The sequence below is a fragment of the Cavia porcellus genome, unplaced genomic scaffold (assembly GCF_034190915.1).
Source record: "Cavia porcellus strain 051 isolate PalLab524CR breed Dunkin Hartley unplaced genomic scaffold, mCavPor4.1 scaffold_20, whole genome shotgun sequence".
NCBI classification, from domain to species: domain Eukaryota; kingdom Metazoa; phylum Chordata; class Mammalia; order Rodentia; family Caviidae; genus Cavia; species Cavia porcellus.
The window spans coordinates 26472395-26488064 of record NW_026947503.1 but is presented as its reverse complement, the minus strand read 5'-3'; the positions used below and the strand labels follow the sequence as shown (position 1 = coordinate 26488064).

The 15670-nt window shown below is 35.9% G+C and overlaps 1 protein-coding gene across 4 annotated transcripts in view; it reads left to right on the top strand.

Annotated features, from left to right (window-relative positions):
- The window catches only part of Wdr7 (WD repeat domain 7), a 369257-nt gene that overhangs the window by 271009 nt on the left and 82578 nt on the right, over positions 1-15670 (top strand). For all 4 annotated transcript variants that reach the window (XM_063231571.1, XM_013157175.3, XM_063231573.1 and 1 more), the window contains 3 exons: positions 3173-3290; positions 5216-5365; positions 6096-6178. In XM_063231571.1, the coding sequence (XP_063087641.1) occupies positions 3173-3290; positions 5216-5365; positions 6096-6178 (351 nt within the window). The remainder of the gene's footprint in view (positions 1-3172; positions 3291-5215; positions 5366-6095; positions 6179-15670) is intronic.

Sequence of the window (15670 nt, the reverse complement as noted above, 5' to 3'; positions counted from 1 at the left end):
TGCTTCATTTCTCTATTGCTCTTTTCCAGGTTTTGACACCTGGGACCCAAACTTTACTACTTTCCTTACCATAAGTTTGCCATTTCTCCCAAATCCATGAAGACCTTTGCTGAGAAAGCAGGTTGATGAATAGCAAAGCCTTTAGTTTGAAGCTGGTGATCTGCTGCTAGTTGGCTTCGTTTTCCTTTGTTTCACTGCTGTCTGTGATAGACATTTTTGTTCAAAAGAAGCATGTATTATTCCTATAATATGGGGTGTCCACTTGCTCAGTCTTCTCAGTTTCCCCTTCCTTCCTTTCTTTTTCCTCTTCCTGTTAGACATTTTTCTCCCATGTAGAGTGAAGACTTAAAAGCAGGCAGTGAGTTTGCTGAGATCCTGCTAATGTGAGTGGAACTCTAGTTTCCAACTGCAGGAACCCCAAGTAGCACACAGCTTGGGGTAGACTGGACATCTCTGAATTCCTGGAGGATGTTGCAACTTTATACTGCACAAGCCATGTAGTAAGCAGTCCATTCATAAGGACAATAAATGGGTATCTAGGGCGATCAGGTACTTCAGTAATCCCTTCCATGTTTTTCTATTTATCTTGATCCAGACCAGCTCTTTGGACAGCGTTATCACTAGCATACATATTTATGTTTCACTTATAGCTCTCAGCATCTCACGAGTTCAGATTAGTAAAGTATTGCCTATCCCATATTTGTAAAGTTAGTCATTTTTGTATCCATACATATGACTTCTTATTTAGCTGCATTGTCTTTTTGAAGATTTCATGGATGTCAATTCTGTGTTTTCCTTTACTTTATTTCCATACCAATTGATATTAGTACATTGTGTATCTTTATTCGAAACACTATTAATATTGAATAGAACAATTTAAGTTTGATGATTACAGCATACCACTAGAAACTTCCCTGAGGAATACAATCTAGCCATTCATATAAAGATGCTGAGTTCAACCGTATTACCAATTTATTAGTTTTCTCCAAAGGTTAGCTATGCCGAAAGACATAGCACATATCCCCTCACCTGCAGCGGTATATTCCAAGAACCCCAGTGGATGCCTGAAATCATGCATTTGGTGCCTAACCAAACCCTATTTATGCCGTGTTCTTCTTATTCATACATACCAGTGATAAAGCAAAAGCACAGATGAGGGAAGGCTGCAGAAACTGCTGCCTTAGCTCTCATTTAAATTCTCTAGACCTGATCTTTCATTTTCAAAGTGGTTGTGTCATTCACCCAAGAGGGATGTTCTGGAGCACATGCAGAAGACTATGAAATAGCACAGGAAAGCTTGGTTTCGATTCTACATCTTCGGTCTCATGCCCAGCTTTTTCCTCCTTCTCTTCCTCCTTCTTCTCTGTGTCATTCTTCTAGAGGTATCATGGGCTGCCCAGTAGATAATCATGTGTTTCTCTTAGCTGACTGCTTGTCAGTGATGTTGCTGGGAAATCTTTCTCAGCTCTAACAATCTGTGATTTTATTGATCTTATAAAATCTGATTTAGGTTGGTTCAAAATTATTCAATTAATGTATCATTTTTGTTTGTTCTAGCCTGTCTATGTTATCACCTCCTATTCATCCAAATTGATGGGAAAAAAAGGAAACATCACTGAGTATTGAAAAAGCTCAATTAGCTCTTGAGTTTTTAACAGCTTCACCTAAAATATGGATATGTGATCTGAATTTTACAGTAATTGTTAAGCAGTCCAGGCTCAGCAGTATCATATAGTAAACATTTCCATTACTAAATTTGTGATATCAGAAATTAATCCAAAAAAGAATCTGCTGTCCATCCTGCTGCACTCTTCTTTCCAGCCATGGCCTGACCTACATGCGTGAGGCTTTTCCGTAGAGGAGACTTGCATTGTATGTGTTTATTGTTCAGTGTGTGTTTATGCTCTCTGCTCACACTTTTCATTTTATTAGTAAACATCAAAGGAAGATTCCTTGCTCTTTTGCTGAGTACCTGCTTTGAATATACCCTCGATTTGGAAAAAAGACAGATAGCTATCCAAGAGTTAAGTAGCATAACTGTCATAAAAAGTTATAAGCAGAATCTTCTCTAATTAGCTTACCTCCTTTAACAGTGGCTGAGAATGCCTCTGTCATACATCTTTATTTTTAGCTAAAAGATAAAATAATGATTTATAGATCAATTATAGAGATACTTTTAAACATTTTGAGAATTTTAGTAAAAATAATCCAGTTTACATATGAAGCAACTACATTTAATAGGAGTAGGAAAAAACTGAATATACCTCAATATGCATATTTAAATATAAAAATTATGTAACTACAGAAACTATAGCAAGATCCATACTGAGTAACAAGTTACTTGTATGCAGTTAATATGGAAATATATGCTGTATTGAATTAAAAGTCAGTTCTTTTCACAGTGTTTTATATATAGCAGAAAGTAAGCTCAGAAATAAAGCTATCATTTTTATGTGTCTAAGATAGAGTTTATTCACAGCATTCTTTCAGCACCCTTGTATGATTTATTTTCATGTGGGTAGTCTTACATAAAGTCTAGGCAGTGTCTTGCAGTCTATTCTTTATACAATAAGTATTATTATTGGTTAGTTTTTTACATCAATATTCAACATCAGGAAGACCGTCAATTAGTAGATTGGTTTTAAAAGTCCTACCAGTACTGAGGATATTTCAAATTAAAAATAATATAAGCTAGAATTGACTGTCATTCTCAGTTCTTCAGATAATTTTATGGATAACAATGAATTTTGCTTCCTTTCATGTATATAGCCTTAAATGTAATCTTTTAATATGACCTTGTAAACAAATTATTATCTTTCAGTTCTTTAGGATAAAATTTGAAAATACCCAGCATGATATTTGTCCTTGAGTTTTTCTGTGCTTGTGATATGTATTCAGTACTAGTTCTTGATAATTTGTTAACAAGGCGTTTTTAACACTTTGGACAGATGCACATACTGTTTTCAATCTTCACGGTTAATTATTCGATTTTGTATTTGATGCCAGAACACCCTGACTCCTAATCACTGCTCATTGTTGCAAGTCCATTATATTCTAACTGTTTGAGTGCTCCCATTGACCTTGAACTGACATTATAAGCTGTGTCTAATCCTTTCAGTCTATATTTCTAATGCTGCTTTTCTTTTTTCCTTTTTTTCTGATCCCTGCTTAGCATCACAATGGGGTTGCCTCTGAGCCCTGCAGCTGACTCCGCCCGATCTGCAAGGCATGCCCTGTCCCTCATTGCCACTGCCAGACCACCCGCCTTCATCACCACCATCGCCAAGGAGGTGAGCGGAACTTCTCAGTGAGTTCCATCTTCTCATTTAGGGAATTATTGGATATTGTAAACTGGGGTTTATGCTCATAAGTAATCCTTCCAGTTTCTTCTAAAACACAGCAAGTTAATAATTTAGTGCTAAAATGCATGCTCTTGCCTGTGCTTAACATCGAATCCAGGTGTACATTCATTACTTGTACTTTTTGGTTCATTTCTGCTTCCATTCTTACAAATATTTGACAGTTTCTCAGCCTGTAATATAGTGGGCCTGTCCAAAATAAAACATATTCAAATATTCACATTTTTCAAGTGTAAATACCCTGTAATCAAAACTAAGTTTATTTTGCACTGGGTCTCCAACTGTAAACAAAAATGTAAGTCATTAAAAAGGAAATGTAAGTCATAAACTTTCTAATTGTTTTTCCTATTACTGTCACAGATAAAGACTTGAATGCCAATTGATTCTCACATTCTTACTGTTCTAACTAATTGCCCACATCTAACTGAAAAACTAGTGAAGAACAATGAAGCAATTATAGACTCTTTCCTGTAGCTCTTCGTAGTGGGAGGAAAAAGGAAGGAGATGTGCTCCTAAATTTTTTTAAAGTTTATTCCATTTCAGCATGAATAATGTGCAGACTTGGTGTCCGTAGGGTACGGGCTCTGTCTGAGTTGTTTTTCCTGTAGCTATGATGAATTTTTAAAGTACTAAATAAATACCTCTGAGTCTACTCTGATAACCTAAAACCTTTTGGGCCTATGTCTGCCCCAGAGCTATCCTTAATAAGCATGCCATAAATATTTGTGATGTGAAGTTAGCCAGGGGAGGAAACAGGTCCTAATAGCAGTTTGTATAGGTGATTATGAAGCAGTGGAACTTTGAATTCACTTCTAAAATAAATTTGTGGACTAGAAGTGTATAGTTTTCTAACAGTGCATAGTGTCTAGGAAGAGTGCGTTATATTTGAATAAATATACATGTAAATGGGACCATATATATATATATATATATATATATATATATATATGATAGATACAGGTATAGATAGTATATGGGTAAATAAATAATTTTACTAGCTTTGGAAAACTTTTACCAGCTTTTTCATCCATGGTATATACACAGCTATATTATTGTTGGCTATACTGAATAAACCCTGCACTAGTCTGATGTTTTTGAACTTAATTTGCACCATTTGTATATAAGTATTTTATATGACCTTTTAGAAGACCCATGCTTTGGACTCATTCTACTCAAGCTTTTGTTTCCAAAGGTATTTTAAAATAGTTTAATATAACCACCTTACTGCCTTTTATAAAAAAGTTTGCTATTTTACTTTGTATTCTTAGATTATCGGAGTTATACTGAAGTATTTTTTACTATTATCACTGTCCCTTATCTTATCCTTGTGACCACCAGTGTATGGCTAGTCCATGGCCTGTTAATATTCTGCCTCATCTGAATGGTGGAGCTTACAATTTATGTTGGAAAAATCACATCAAACTTCTATTATTTACCATGGTCAGCATTCCCGGAGACATGTTCGTTTGGATTTCCCAACTAAGTGATTACAAAGCACTTAGGATATTATCTGGTCACACTGAGTGCTATATTATTTGTTGTACTATTTGAGATCAAGGATCATACCTTAAACTTTGGTGCCAGATATGCTGAATTCACAAATCATCAGTCTGTCTTTTTAAAAATATTACATTAATACTATGTTAAGGTTTCATATAGGATTCAGGAATGTATAGAATTTTGTTAGATAATACATACTGAGTTACTATACTTAATACTTTTTTGTGATCAAAAGCATTTCCTGGTGTTCCTCAGTGATGCACTGTTTTTCCTATTAAGTAAAAAATAAACTGGTGGCTAGAAATTTAAACTGTATCAGTGGCAATCATAGCTAATGCATGAAAATATTTTTATAGGTACACAGACACACAGCTCTTGCAGCAAATACCCAATCGCAGCAGAACATGCACACTACAACTCTTGCTAGAGCTAAAGGGGAGATCCTGAGAGTCATTGAAATTCTCATTGAAAAGATGCCTACAGATGTTGTGGATCTGCTTGTAGAGGTAAGAATAACCTACTTTTAAGTGATACTTCAGCAACCTAAATTAAACATTATAGTGTGTTAATATGACATGGCATCTTTATTTGCAGTATCTCTAAAAGGTAGGGAGACGAGAGAGAAAATGGTGAGTGAGTAGGACAGAAAAAAGAAAGAAAGTAAATAAATTTTTGTTCAATTTCTGATGGAAGGCCTAAGTTTTCTCGAAAATCAAAATTCGCTCTGTTCATTCAGTGTTCATATGGAATTGGTCTTATTATCATATTTCTTAAGGATTATGTTCTCCTTGACAATGTTCATCATAAATAAACAAGATGGATAATGTGTTTGAATGAAAGCTGGCTATTCAGTACAAAAGCATGAATTGACTTCCAAGTGGACAAGCTTGTTCTGATGATGATGATGATGATGTTGATGATGATGATGATGATGTGTGTGGGTACCACAAATTGAACTCAGGACCTTGATTTTGCCAGACAGGCACTGCACCACTTAACTATATCCCCGGCCCCGTGTTCTCTATATTTTACTGCATTGTTTTAAAATTCCCTCATAGATAAGGCAAAGAATAGTATGTATTATATAGATGCTTAAAACTGCTTTTATTTCATTTTAAGTAAATACTGAAATCAAATTGTGTATAATTTTTGTGGCCAAATAAGGCCTACTGTAACTTAAATTTTAGAAAATGAAGCATTAGAAAATAACTTTAGGTTCTGTCTTTTCTGTCAAAGGTGATGGACATCATTATGTACTGCCTTGAAGGATCTTTAGTTAAAAAGAAAGGTCTTCAAGAATGTTTTCCAGCTATCTGCAGGTAAACAATTATTTAAGGGTATGCAAAATAATAGACAATTTTCAGTAAGGAATAACTTTTTTAAAAAATTTAAAATATTCTTTTAAAAATAGTCTTAATGTGAAAGTCAGTTATGAATTAATATCTGTCTACTTTCTAAAACAACTTGGGCAGTTTGTGTTCAAATGTGATCAAAAACACAAATACAGTGGAACCATCTGACTGAAATGGGATCATGATATTTTGTTCACAACTTGAAAAATAAATAAGAGATAGCATGCTCTGAATATCTTTATATTCTTACATTCATTCTTCAAATTGTTAGATTACAGAATAGAGTTTAGAAGCTTCTGACTTTCAGCCAACAGAAATCTGTGTTATCTTTTGACTCTCTGATAAGTTTTATTTTTAATATAATGGCCTTTATTTGCCCCATGTTCTATTGAGTATAAGTGTTTTAACTTGAGCCTCATTTTATTAAAAATTTTCTTTTACCGCCATTTAATGAGTAGAAATAGTATTTAAATCTGTTAAAGATAGTTGCTTTTATAGAAAACTCACGTTACATTTATGTAACATTTTTATGACAAGTTCAACGATATCTTTACTCATTTTTGCAGATTTCTGTGGGTACATTGTGGGGCACTGCATCACACCACTGTGTCTTGTATATTTCCTGGTATCTTGGCATGTGCTTGCTGAATTGGTTGTGCTCTGGGATCCTTCTCACATCTGTATATAGATGCAACAGACTTTTATATCCCATTCTCTCTGTTTTGCAGTTCTTAATTATGCCATATATAAGTTAGACCATGAACCCAGATAGATTACTCCACAGCACATGTATGTGCAGATGCATATTTTCTTGAGATACACAGTAGGAAAATTAGAATTCAGTTGTTTTTAATGTTGTGTCACATTAGTTCTAATTTATATACTTCCTATTAAATATTGTATTAAATCTTTTGTGCAGTTAATTGATTTTAATAGTACATGTAGCTGCCATTTTCCCAATCGGTTGTTCCCTAAAGAAACATTGAACTGAAAACATTCCTGTGTGTCACTTCCTGGAGGTGAGGAGGAAGTTTATATTGGTCTTACTTACTGCATGTTAACAGAGTGTTCCTTGTAAGCAGCAGCCACTGCTATCTAAATAAGCATCCTGGACTTTACGTGAGCGAATTGTTCAGTGTTTAAAGGGCTCTGCTGGAAGCTTGCTTCCTCCTCAAGCAGCATCCTCAGACCCTTGTGTCTCCCTCGTCTGCCGCATATCTGATCTTGTCATTGAAATATCCTAGAAGAGGAACTAGGCATCTATCTTAGCTGAAAACTGGGTATGTATTTTTTTATGATTTGACTGGAAGCAATTGTGTTTTATTTATTAGTTTAATGACATTTATGATACAGCTCCTGTGTATCAAGTATGAGCTCAGGTCTGAGAAAGCAGTGATGCCTAAGTTGATATTCTTAAGGAATACAGGGCCTAGCAGGAGGTAGTTATGTAGACAGACAGGTTGGTTTCTATGTTAATGGCTAAAGTAGAATATATACTAGTTCTGAGTTGCGCAGTGTATAGAGTGCTTCAGTTTGGCATAAGTTTCATAAAGAAGCACATAGAAAAATAATATCTGTGAGAAGTGCTTTAATAAAAGTGTCAACTGCAGAGAGAGACCAGTCTGTATTCCCAGCACTCCAGAGGCTGAGGCAGAAGGATTGCCATGAGTTCACGGCCAGCCTGGGCTGTATAGTGAGGTCAAGGCCAGGCTGAACTGCTTGTAAGACCTTATCTCAATAAATAAATACACAAATACATAAAAGTTGGGGAGAGAGATTTGTCATGTGAGGAAATGAGGATGGAGATTGTGGTAGCAGTGATGGTAGGCTCTTGGAATGCTTCACAGAAGAGTAGAGGGGGTAGGCTTTGCAGAATAAACAGGTGTATGTCATCTAGAATCTTGCATAAAACCTTCAAAATATTTGGGAGGGACAAAAATATGCAGTGAGTTTGGTAAATACATTGTAACAGGATGATTAGAGTGTAAGTTGAGAGCAGCAGTCTAGTTTAGTGCCCGAGAACAGAGCTTTGAATTGCGTACAGAGTTTCACTAGTGGTTGGCAGGTAATGGAAAGTCAGAAAAGTTTAAAAGCCATAATACTTTTGCCAGAAAAAGATGTCTTACTTGCTTTTCTCATGATTGAGACAAAATACTCAACACTGAGAGTTAAAGGAAGAAAGATTTATTTCAGTTCAGTTTTACAGGTTTCATTCCATAGTCAGCTGGTTCCAGCACAGGGCATCGTGACCTCACAGGGAAGAAACGGTTCATGGCATGGTAAGCAGAAGACATCAAGTAGCAAACAACATGCTTCCCTTTCCCTTTTATCCCATCCATTCTACCAGTCTTCTGAGTGATGCCACCCATATCCAGAACTATGCCAAGCCAGTCAGTAGACTAATTTAGTACCACACACTCTTAATCCCAATATCACACACCTAGATCAGTGATGGAGAACATTTCAGAGATTTCAGTGATAACAAATAGCTCGCTTCTAAATACAGGCCGTAGGTTGGCTACCACCACCCTACATCCAGCCGGCTCTGAAAAACCGTACCTACGAGCATATGAGGCTTTGGGCAGACATTGAAATACAAATTATAACAGTTAGTAAGACATAAACTCAGGTTTATAATAGTTATTAAATTATGTTAGATAGTTTTAAGGCTCAGAAAACACACAAGCCCATTTATCTGAGTGTTAGCCCCATAAACACTGAAGGATGATGAACAATATAAACTCATAGTTTATCTGAAATATTATTCTAGAGGGTAAATTATAGAGGACTTCACAGAGAGCACTCAGTTGGGCAAGATTTCAAAACTTCTACGAAGTGATGACATTCTACTCATTGACATATTTTTACTACATTCATAAATGAGCATATAGGTAATAGCTCAACAAAAATTAAAATTATTTTATTGAGTAGCTGCCACTCCTGTGCTAGGTATCTTACAGTTTCCCCATGAAAAAAGCAAAATGAGCTGCACCCACAAGAGAAAAATTAACCTACTCAATAAGGAAGCAGGATACAGGCGTCAATCAAAAATATGCATGCATATGATACCCATTGCCTGTTCTATAACATGCTTTCTGCAACCTTGGAAGTTAATATAAAATATAAATATAATGAGATTGAGGCAAAGGCAAAATAAAAGTTGGAAATAAAGACAAAACCAAGATGAGGTTAGAAGTTCTGTGCATTTGCCAGAGATGAGTCATAAATTTATCTCTAAACTTCCCAGGAGCCAGTGTGCAAAGTGGGAATGGCCTGAATCATACTATTGATATAAATAGAATTGTGGCTTGTCTTAGTTACTTTTTACTGGTCGCTGAGACAAAATACTTGATGCCCAAAGTTGAGAAAGGAAATTTATTTCTTACATTTTTCTGGAGGTTTCAGTCCATACTCAGTTGGCTCCAAGGCAAGGTGGCACGGCAGGGCTGCAGTTCATGGTGGCTGCAAACAGCAAGGCAGAAACTGGCAAGAGAGCAAAGCATGCCTTCTTCCTGCCCTTACATCACATCCTGGCTCCACCCCTATGTGGGTACAGCACTGACACCATCAATCCAATTAATATAATGTCAATATACAATGAACTAATCACAGATGCATAATGTAAACATATGAGGCCTGGAGGCCACCGACATAAACCATGACATGGCTCAAGAGAAACTTAACTGTTATAAAACTAAAGATCCACATGAGGGAAATATAAAATATGTATGTAAAACAAAATATATGAGAAAAATAAAGCCTAAGTCTTGTTTTGGGGGTCATATTCTATTGTATCAAACTTGGACCTTTGGATGTTTATATATTGAATAAATTCAGAGTCTCTAAGGAAGTGCCTGCAGTCCTCCCTTCAGCTCGTGCCTTCCAGAGATGCAACACTGGTTTAAGTCTTGCCTTGAGATGGTCCCACAGAATGCCTTCTGGAAACTTTGAACCATATTTGGTCCATTTATTCCTTCAGATATTTTAGTTTGTATCCCTATGTTAACATCAGAGAATTAACGTTTCACCAAGTTTTCTGGTCTTCTCCAGAGTTGCCTTTCCTGTGTTCCTATTCAGATTTCATATTTGCAGACTGCATTGAGGAATCTTCCATGAGAGGATGTAAGAAAACTGCCAGTACATTTTTGTAGGATGTCATCTTGGTGTCAGTAGATACATCCGTTAGTGTCCCTTTGTGAAGGCTCAGGACCTTTCTTTTAAATCTGATGAGTCATTTTTATTCATATTGTCCTAGGAAACCTATAATGCATTTTGCTTTTTATTCTTTGCCTGTATGACCAGTGTTAAATTTAAAATTTTATTTCAGTTGTTAGACAAATCAAAGCCAAACTCTCTCCTTAACTTTTTAAAAAAATTATGGCTTGTATCATGCCATGCTCCTTAGCTTATCATCATATTCTCCTATATTTATTTCCTATGTTTTTATCACATTAAAATGGTAAAACTACTCTACAGTATGCTCTTTTGTGGTATGTGTGTGTTACGTATATTTGCATGAGAATTATACACAGTTTCCCTTTTCTTTCAAAATCCATGAAAGCAAGAGCATTTTGAACCTAATATCAGCAATGATTATTTTCTAACAGGAAAGACTTCACTGAATAAACTGTAAAACTCTCTGCCTTCCTAGAATAGTTTATGTAGTTCTACAACTACATATTCTATTCTATTTAGAATAGACATTCTAATTCATATCTAGTGAAAGACCCCCCCAAAAAATCGCATGATACTAACTACTGCATATCTAGTGAAAGACCAAAAAAAAAAACAAATGATACAAACTACTGTATAAATTTTATAGTCATAAACCTAAACATTGCCTAATAATTCACATTTTAGTTCCAAGGATATTATTAATATAATGTCATCCATTAATAAAGCAAGAAAATTGCTTATATTTTACTGTCCTGTACAGAATATAGTATGTATGGCCTTCAAAACAAAGTTGGACACAATAGGACTACTGTCAGTTTTCACCACCATAACAAATAAAACTATAAGTATCATATAGAAATTAAACTCCACTCTTTTTAGATCATGGATATATTAGCAACAAGATTATTGTAAATCATATTAGTTTTATGTTTATGAAGAACCAGAGCTAGAAACACAGCAAAGTGGCATTAAGAAATAAATTCCTGTAGTTTTTTGCCATCTCAATGGCCTTTGTTTTACTTTCATCTGTCACCTAGGTGATCTTCAAAAAGCATCACCAAGCACTCTAGGTAATTACTATTAGAGGCAGAATGAAAGAGGACTCTGAGTAATGTACATTGTACATTTAATTGGCTGGAGTATAAATAATACAGCGTCTTCAATTAAAAATACCCTTGACACTAAGACAGTAAAACTCATTGTTTTCAAGACATGGAGGATAAATATTTCTGAAATCTCCTCAGAACTCACTGTTAAAATTCAGTTCAATCTGCTTATAAAAGTCCCTCACACAGCATATCAATAAGCACGAAACATGCCTTGCTTGGCTCACTTTGATTATTTATCCCTCTTTTGGTCACCATATCAATACTGACTTCTTTTGATGCAGATCCCTAAAATACAAAAGTATAGAGCTGTGCTTTTGGTGTAGTCTACACAAATGTTATTTAACTAATAAAAATGCATGTGATATAAACACATTCCAGGAGGAATTGTCATTATTCGTTTTGCAGAAATATTCTTGAATAATGCCAGAGTGACATTTAAGCTCTTATCTGCTACTATCAAAGGTTAAAAACAAAGATAGGGCCGGGAGTGTGACTTAGTGGTAGAGCACAATTCCCAACACCACAAAACAAAAAAAAAAAGGAGGCTATATACTTCTATAAATATTATATAATTAAAATGTAATTTTTAAGTTTATTGCTATTTTGCTATGTTCTTGAGAACTGATAGGGGCATAAGGGATTTTTAAAATAAATTGTAAATTGGCAGGAAAGTATAATTACATTTCGTTAAGCTCCTCGAACATGTGATTTTGGTCACTTAAAACTGCATAGTCATGAATATTGTAAGTAATTTGAAGAAAGGGGCTTTTGCTTTCATTTGTTTTATTCCCCAAAGCTACTAGTAAGGGGCTCTATCTGGCCAAAGATCATGACCTCCAAAATTCCAGAGATCCTTAGTGCATGCATTGTTTTAGGCTGAGGCAATTTATTTGATATATAAGTAACAGTGATTTAACCTTTATAGTTTGTAAAGACTTTCCAAATAAATAAGTTTGTGGATTCCAAAGGAATCCTTTGTTGGGCTGTGTCCCAGTTTTTACTTCAGAGTGTGAACACTCAATATAGGCACTCAATAACTGTGCCTGAGTAATGATGCCTGCTACTCGGCTTCATGTGTGTAGGCCTTAATTTTGTTGTAATAAATGGCACCAGTTATTTCACTTAAGCAGTGGCCTTCCTGCATTATTTTTATAGAATTACAAGTTGTAAAATTTTGAATCTGGAAAGAACCTTTTGTAATGAGTTGCCTATCCCTGGCCTTTGTTTTAAGAATTGATAAACTGAAGAGTTTTTTGTGCCGAAGGATTCCAAGGGGGCCTCTCGGGGACAGAAGGCCAGAGCAAAGACTCCAGGCCTCCGCTTTACGCTGCCCTGTACCTCTGCCACCTCAGCTGTCCCTTCCCTACTTTTCAGGTACCTTGACCCCAGCCTCATCTCACCCTGTGAGTTCCAGATACCCAGGAATGTCTTCTCAGCACTTCTAAACAGTTAGTGTTTAGCTTGCTTTTGTTTCTTTGAACTTAAATTCTCAAAGATATAGAGTTTATACACTTCCTCCACATATAAATACCTATATACACATTCACTATAAAGTGTGTGTATATATTATATATATATGTGTCTGTACAATATAAAGATGTAGGTACATATGTGTATATACATATACATACATAAATTAGAATGTCTTTTCAGAGATACAAGATATTATAAGTAATTTAAAGAAAGGGGGCTTTTGCTTTCATTTGTTTTATTCTCCAAAGCTACTAGTAGGGAGCTTTAGCTGGCCGAAGATTATGATCTCCAAAATTCCAGAGTAAGGACTGCATGCGTTGTTTTAGGCTGAGGCAATTTATTTGATATATAACTAAAGGTGATTTAACCAGAAATTCTCTAAGGATCCCTTCTTACTCCTAAAAATTATTGAGGAGTCCAGAGAACTTTTCTTTATATGGAGTAAACTGTTAGTATTTGCCATATTAAAATTTTTAAATGAGAAATTTGAAAATTATTTAACTTAAAAGTAACTCATTGTATGTTAATATAAATAATCATTGTGAAAAATTATATTCTCAAAACAAAGCAAATCAAAATATTAGGATTGCTTTATATTTTTGCCAATCTCTTTACTGCCTTGCTTGAAAAAAAAAAAAAAAAACAGCTGGATTCTCCCATGTGATTCTGCTTGTGATAAATTTCATATCTTGTAGAATCTGGAAAATTTAAGTCTCTACCAGGAAAAGGTGAGTGTGAAAAGAGAAAATAACATCTTAGTGTTACTGTGAAGCTGGAGGGGCAGGGAGCGAAGGGGTTCTGCGTGGAGAGCACGCTGTCCCGCCACTGCCGCCCCCAGCTGTGCTGCGGAGCACAGGGCATGAAGCTCAGTTTCCTCCTCTGTAAAGCAAGGAGCTTCCAGTGTCTAATAACTGAGACTCACTTGTAAAATATTAAGTTTCACAAATAAAAAATAACTTTTCGTATACAGTTTCTCCATACTGTATATTATTATCAAACATTATAAAAATTCTAAAATGTGTTAAGATCTGAGCTCCCTAATGTAGCTCCCAGATCACTTGTGATGCTGTGTACATACGAATTTGCCTTCATGCATCAAGCAACCAGTTAATTCTGCAGCAGATGCCAGTTATGTATCTCCAGATTTAATTCTGTTCTGACACTCTACCTGGAAGCAGTGTGAGAATGCAGTGGTGGATGACTCAGTCTCTAAGACTGCTCATCTGGCCCTATACAGGCCAACTGAAAGCCCCAGGTGGTTTTCTGTGTGCTTCTAACTAACCAGTTATGAATCAGAGTTTCTACAAGCCCCTCCTTAGGAGTGATTAGTTCACCTGAGTGGTTCACAGCACTCAGGGAGACACCTGCATTTTCCAGTTGACTATGCAGAAATGAAAAGATGCTCAGTGTGAGACAGAGAGGATATCCATGTAGCCTCTGTGCCTTCTCCATGTCCAGCCCCGAGAAGCTCTCCAAACACTGTCCTCTGGGGTTTACAGAGTCTTCCCTGCGCAGTCCTGGTTGCAGCATGGAAAATAATGTAGGAGAATGACAGGAGAAACATACTGAGATCTAATATTAGGAGACCTGGAAACGCAGCCAGACCTAGCGAAATGTGTCTTACCCTCTCTGTGTAGTATTACTTCCTCCTGGGTGGGGGAAGTACCCCTTAGGGAGTAAGGCTTTATGTTCTGCTATCAAACAGAGGAGGTCAAAGAATTTCTTTATGGCCATCTCCAAGACAGCTGGGAGAAGATGAGGTTTTCTATTATCTGTGTTAAGGAAGAGAAATTCTAGTTGCTGTGGTTTGCATTGAGGAGAGCATTGTAAGCCAGGAACTGTGGATCAAAGCACGCCTCTCCCTCCCCATCCTTGCTCCCGTCCCCCTCCCTCTTCTGCCTTTCCCTCTACCTGCTCCCCTACATGTGTAAGTGTATATACTATATGAATTTACAAAGGTGTGTATATATACGAAGTCTGCCAAAAAAAATATACGTACACTTGAGCAGTTCACTCAAATGAGACATTTGAGAAATGTCTCGAAGCTAATGGGTACCACTTTGGTTATATTTTTTTGGTAGACTCTGTATACACAATCCATATTGTGTATAAATATATATATTAATACACATAAATATATAGAAATATATAAATAAAATGACAAAGTAGAAATAAAAGGCATAGTTTTAGTATCATATGTGTTATGGTTGTGCTTTTTGAAACGTATCATCTTTAACATATCCAGAGAATGTAGCATTATTCTGCACTAAGAAGACAAACTGTCTATGTGTATATTACTACATAAAATAAGCCAAACTGAAAAAGCTACATGTTATGATTGCATCTATAGGACATACTGGAAAAAACAAAACTATAAAATCAGTGGCTTGCAAGGGTGGTAGAGAAGGAGGATTTTTAGGGCAATTAAAATCATTTTGTTTGATACTATAATGGAGAGTGTGTTATTGTACATTTGTCAAAACCTGTGGAATATAGAACACCGAGAGTGAAGCCTGACGTGAACTACAGGCTCTCAGTGATAATGGCATGTCCATGTCTGGCCATCAGTTGTAGCAGAAGAACCACTCCGGAGCAGGCTGCTGGTATGAGGGAAGCTCATATAAGCGCTCACCTGGGAACTCTACTAAGTTTTGCTCTGAACCTAAAACTTATCTGAAAAATAAAATGCTTATTTCTTTAA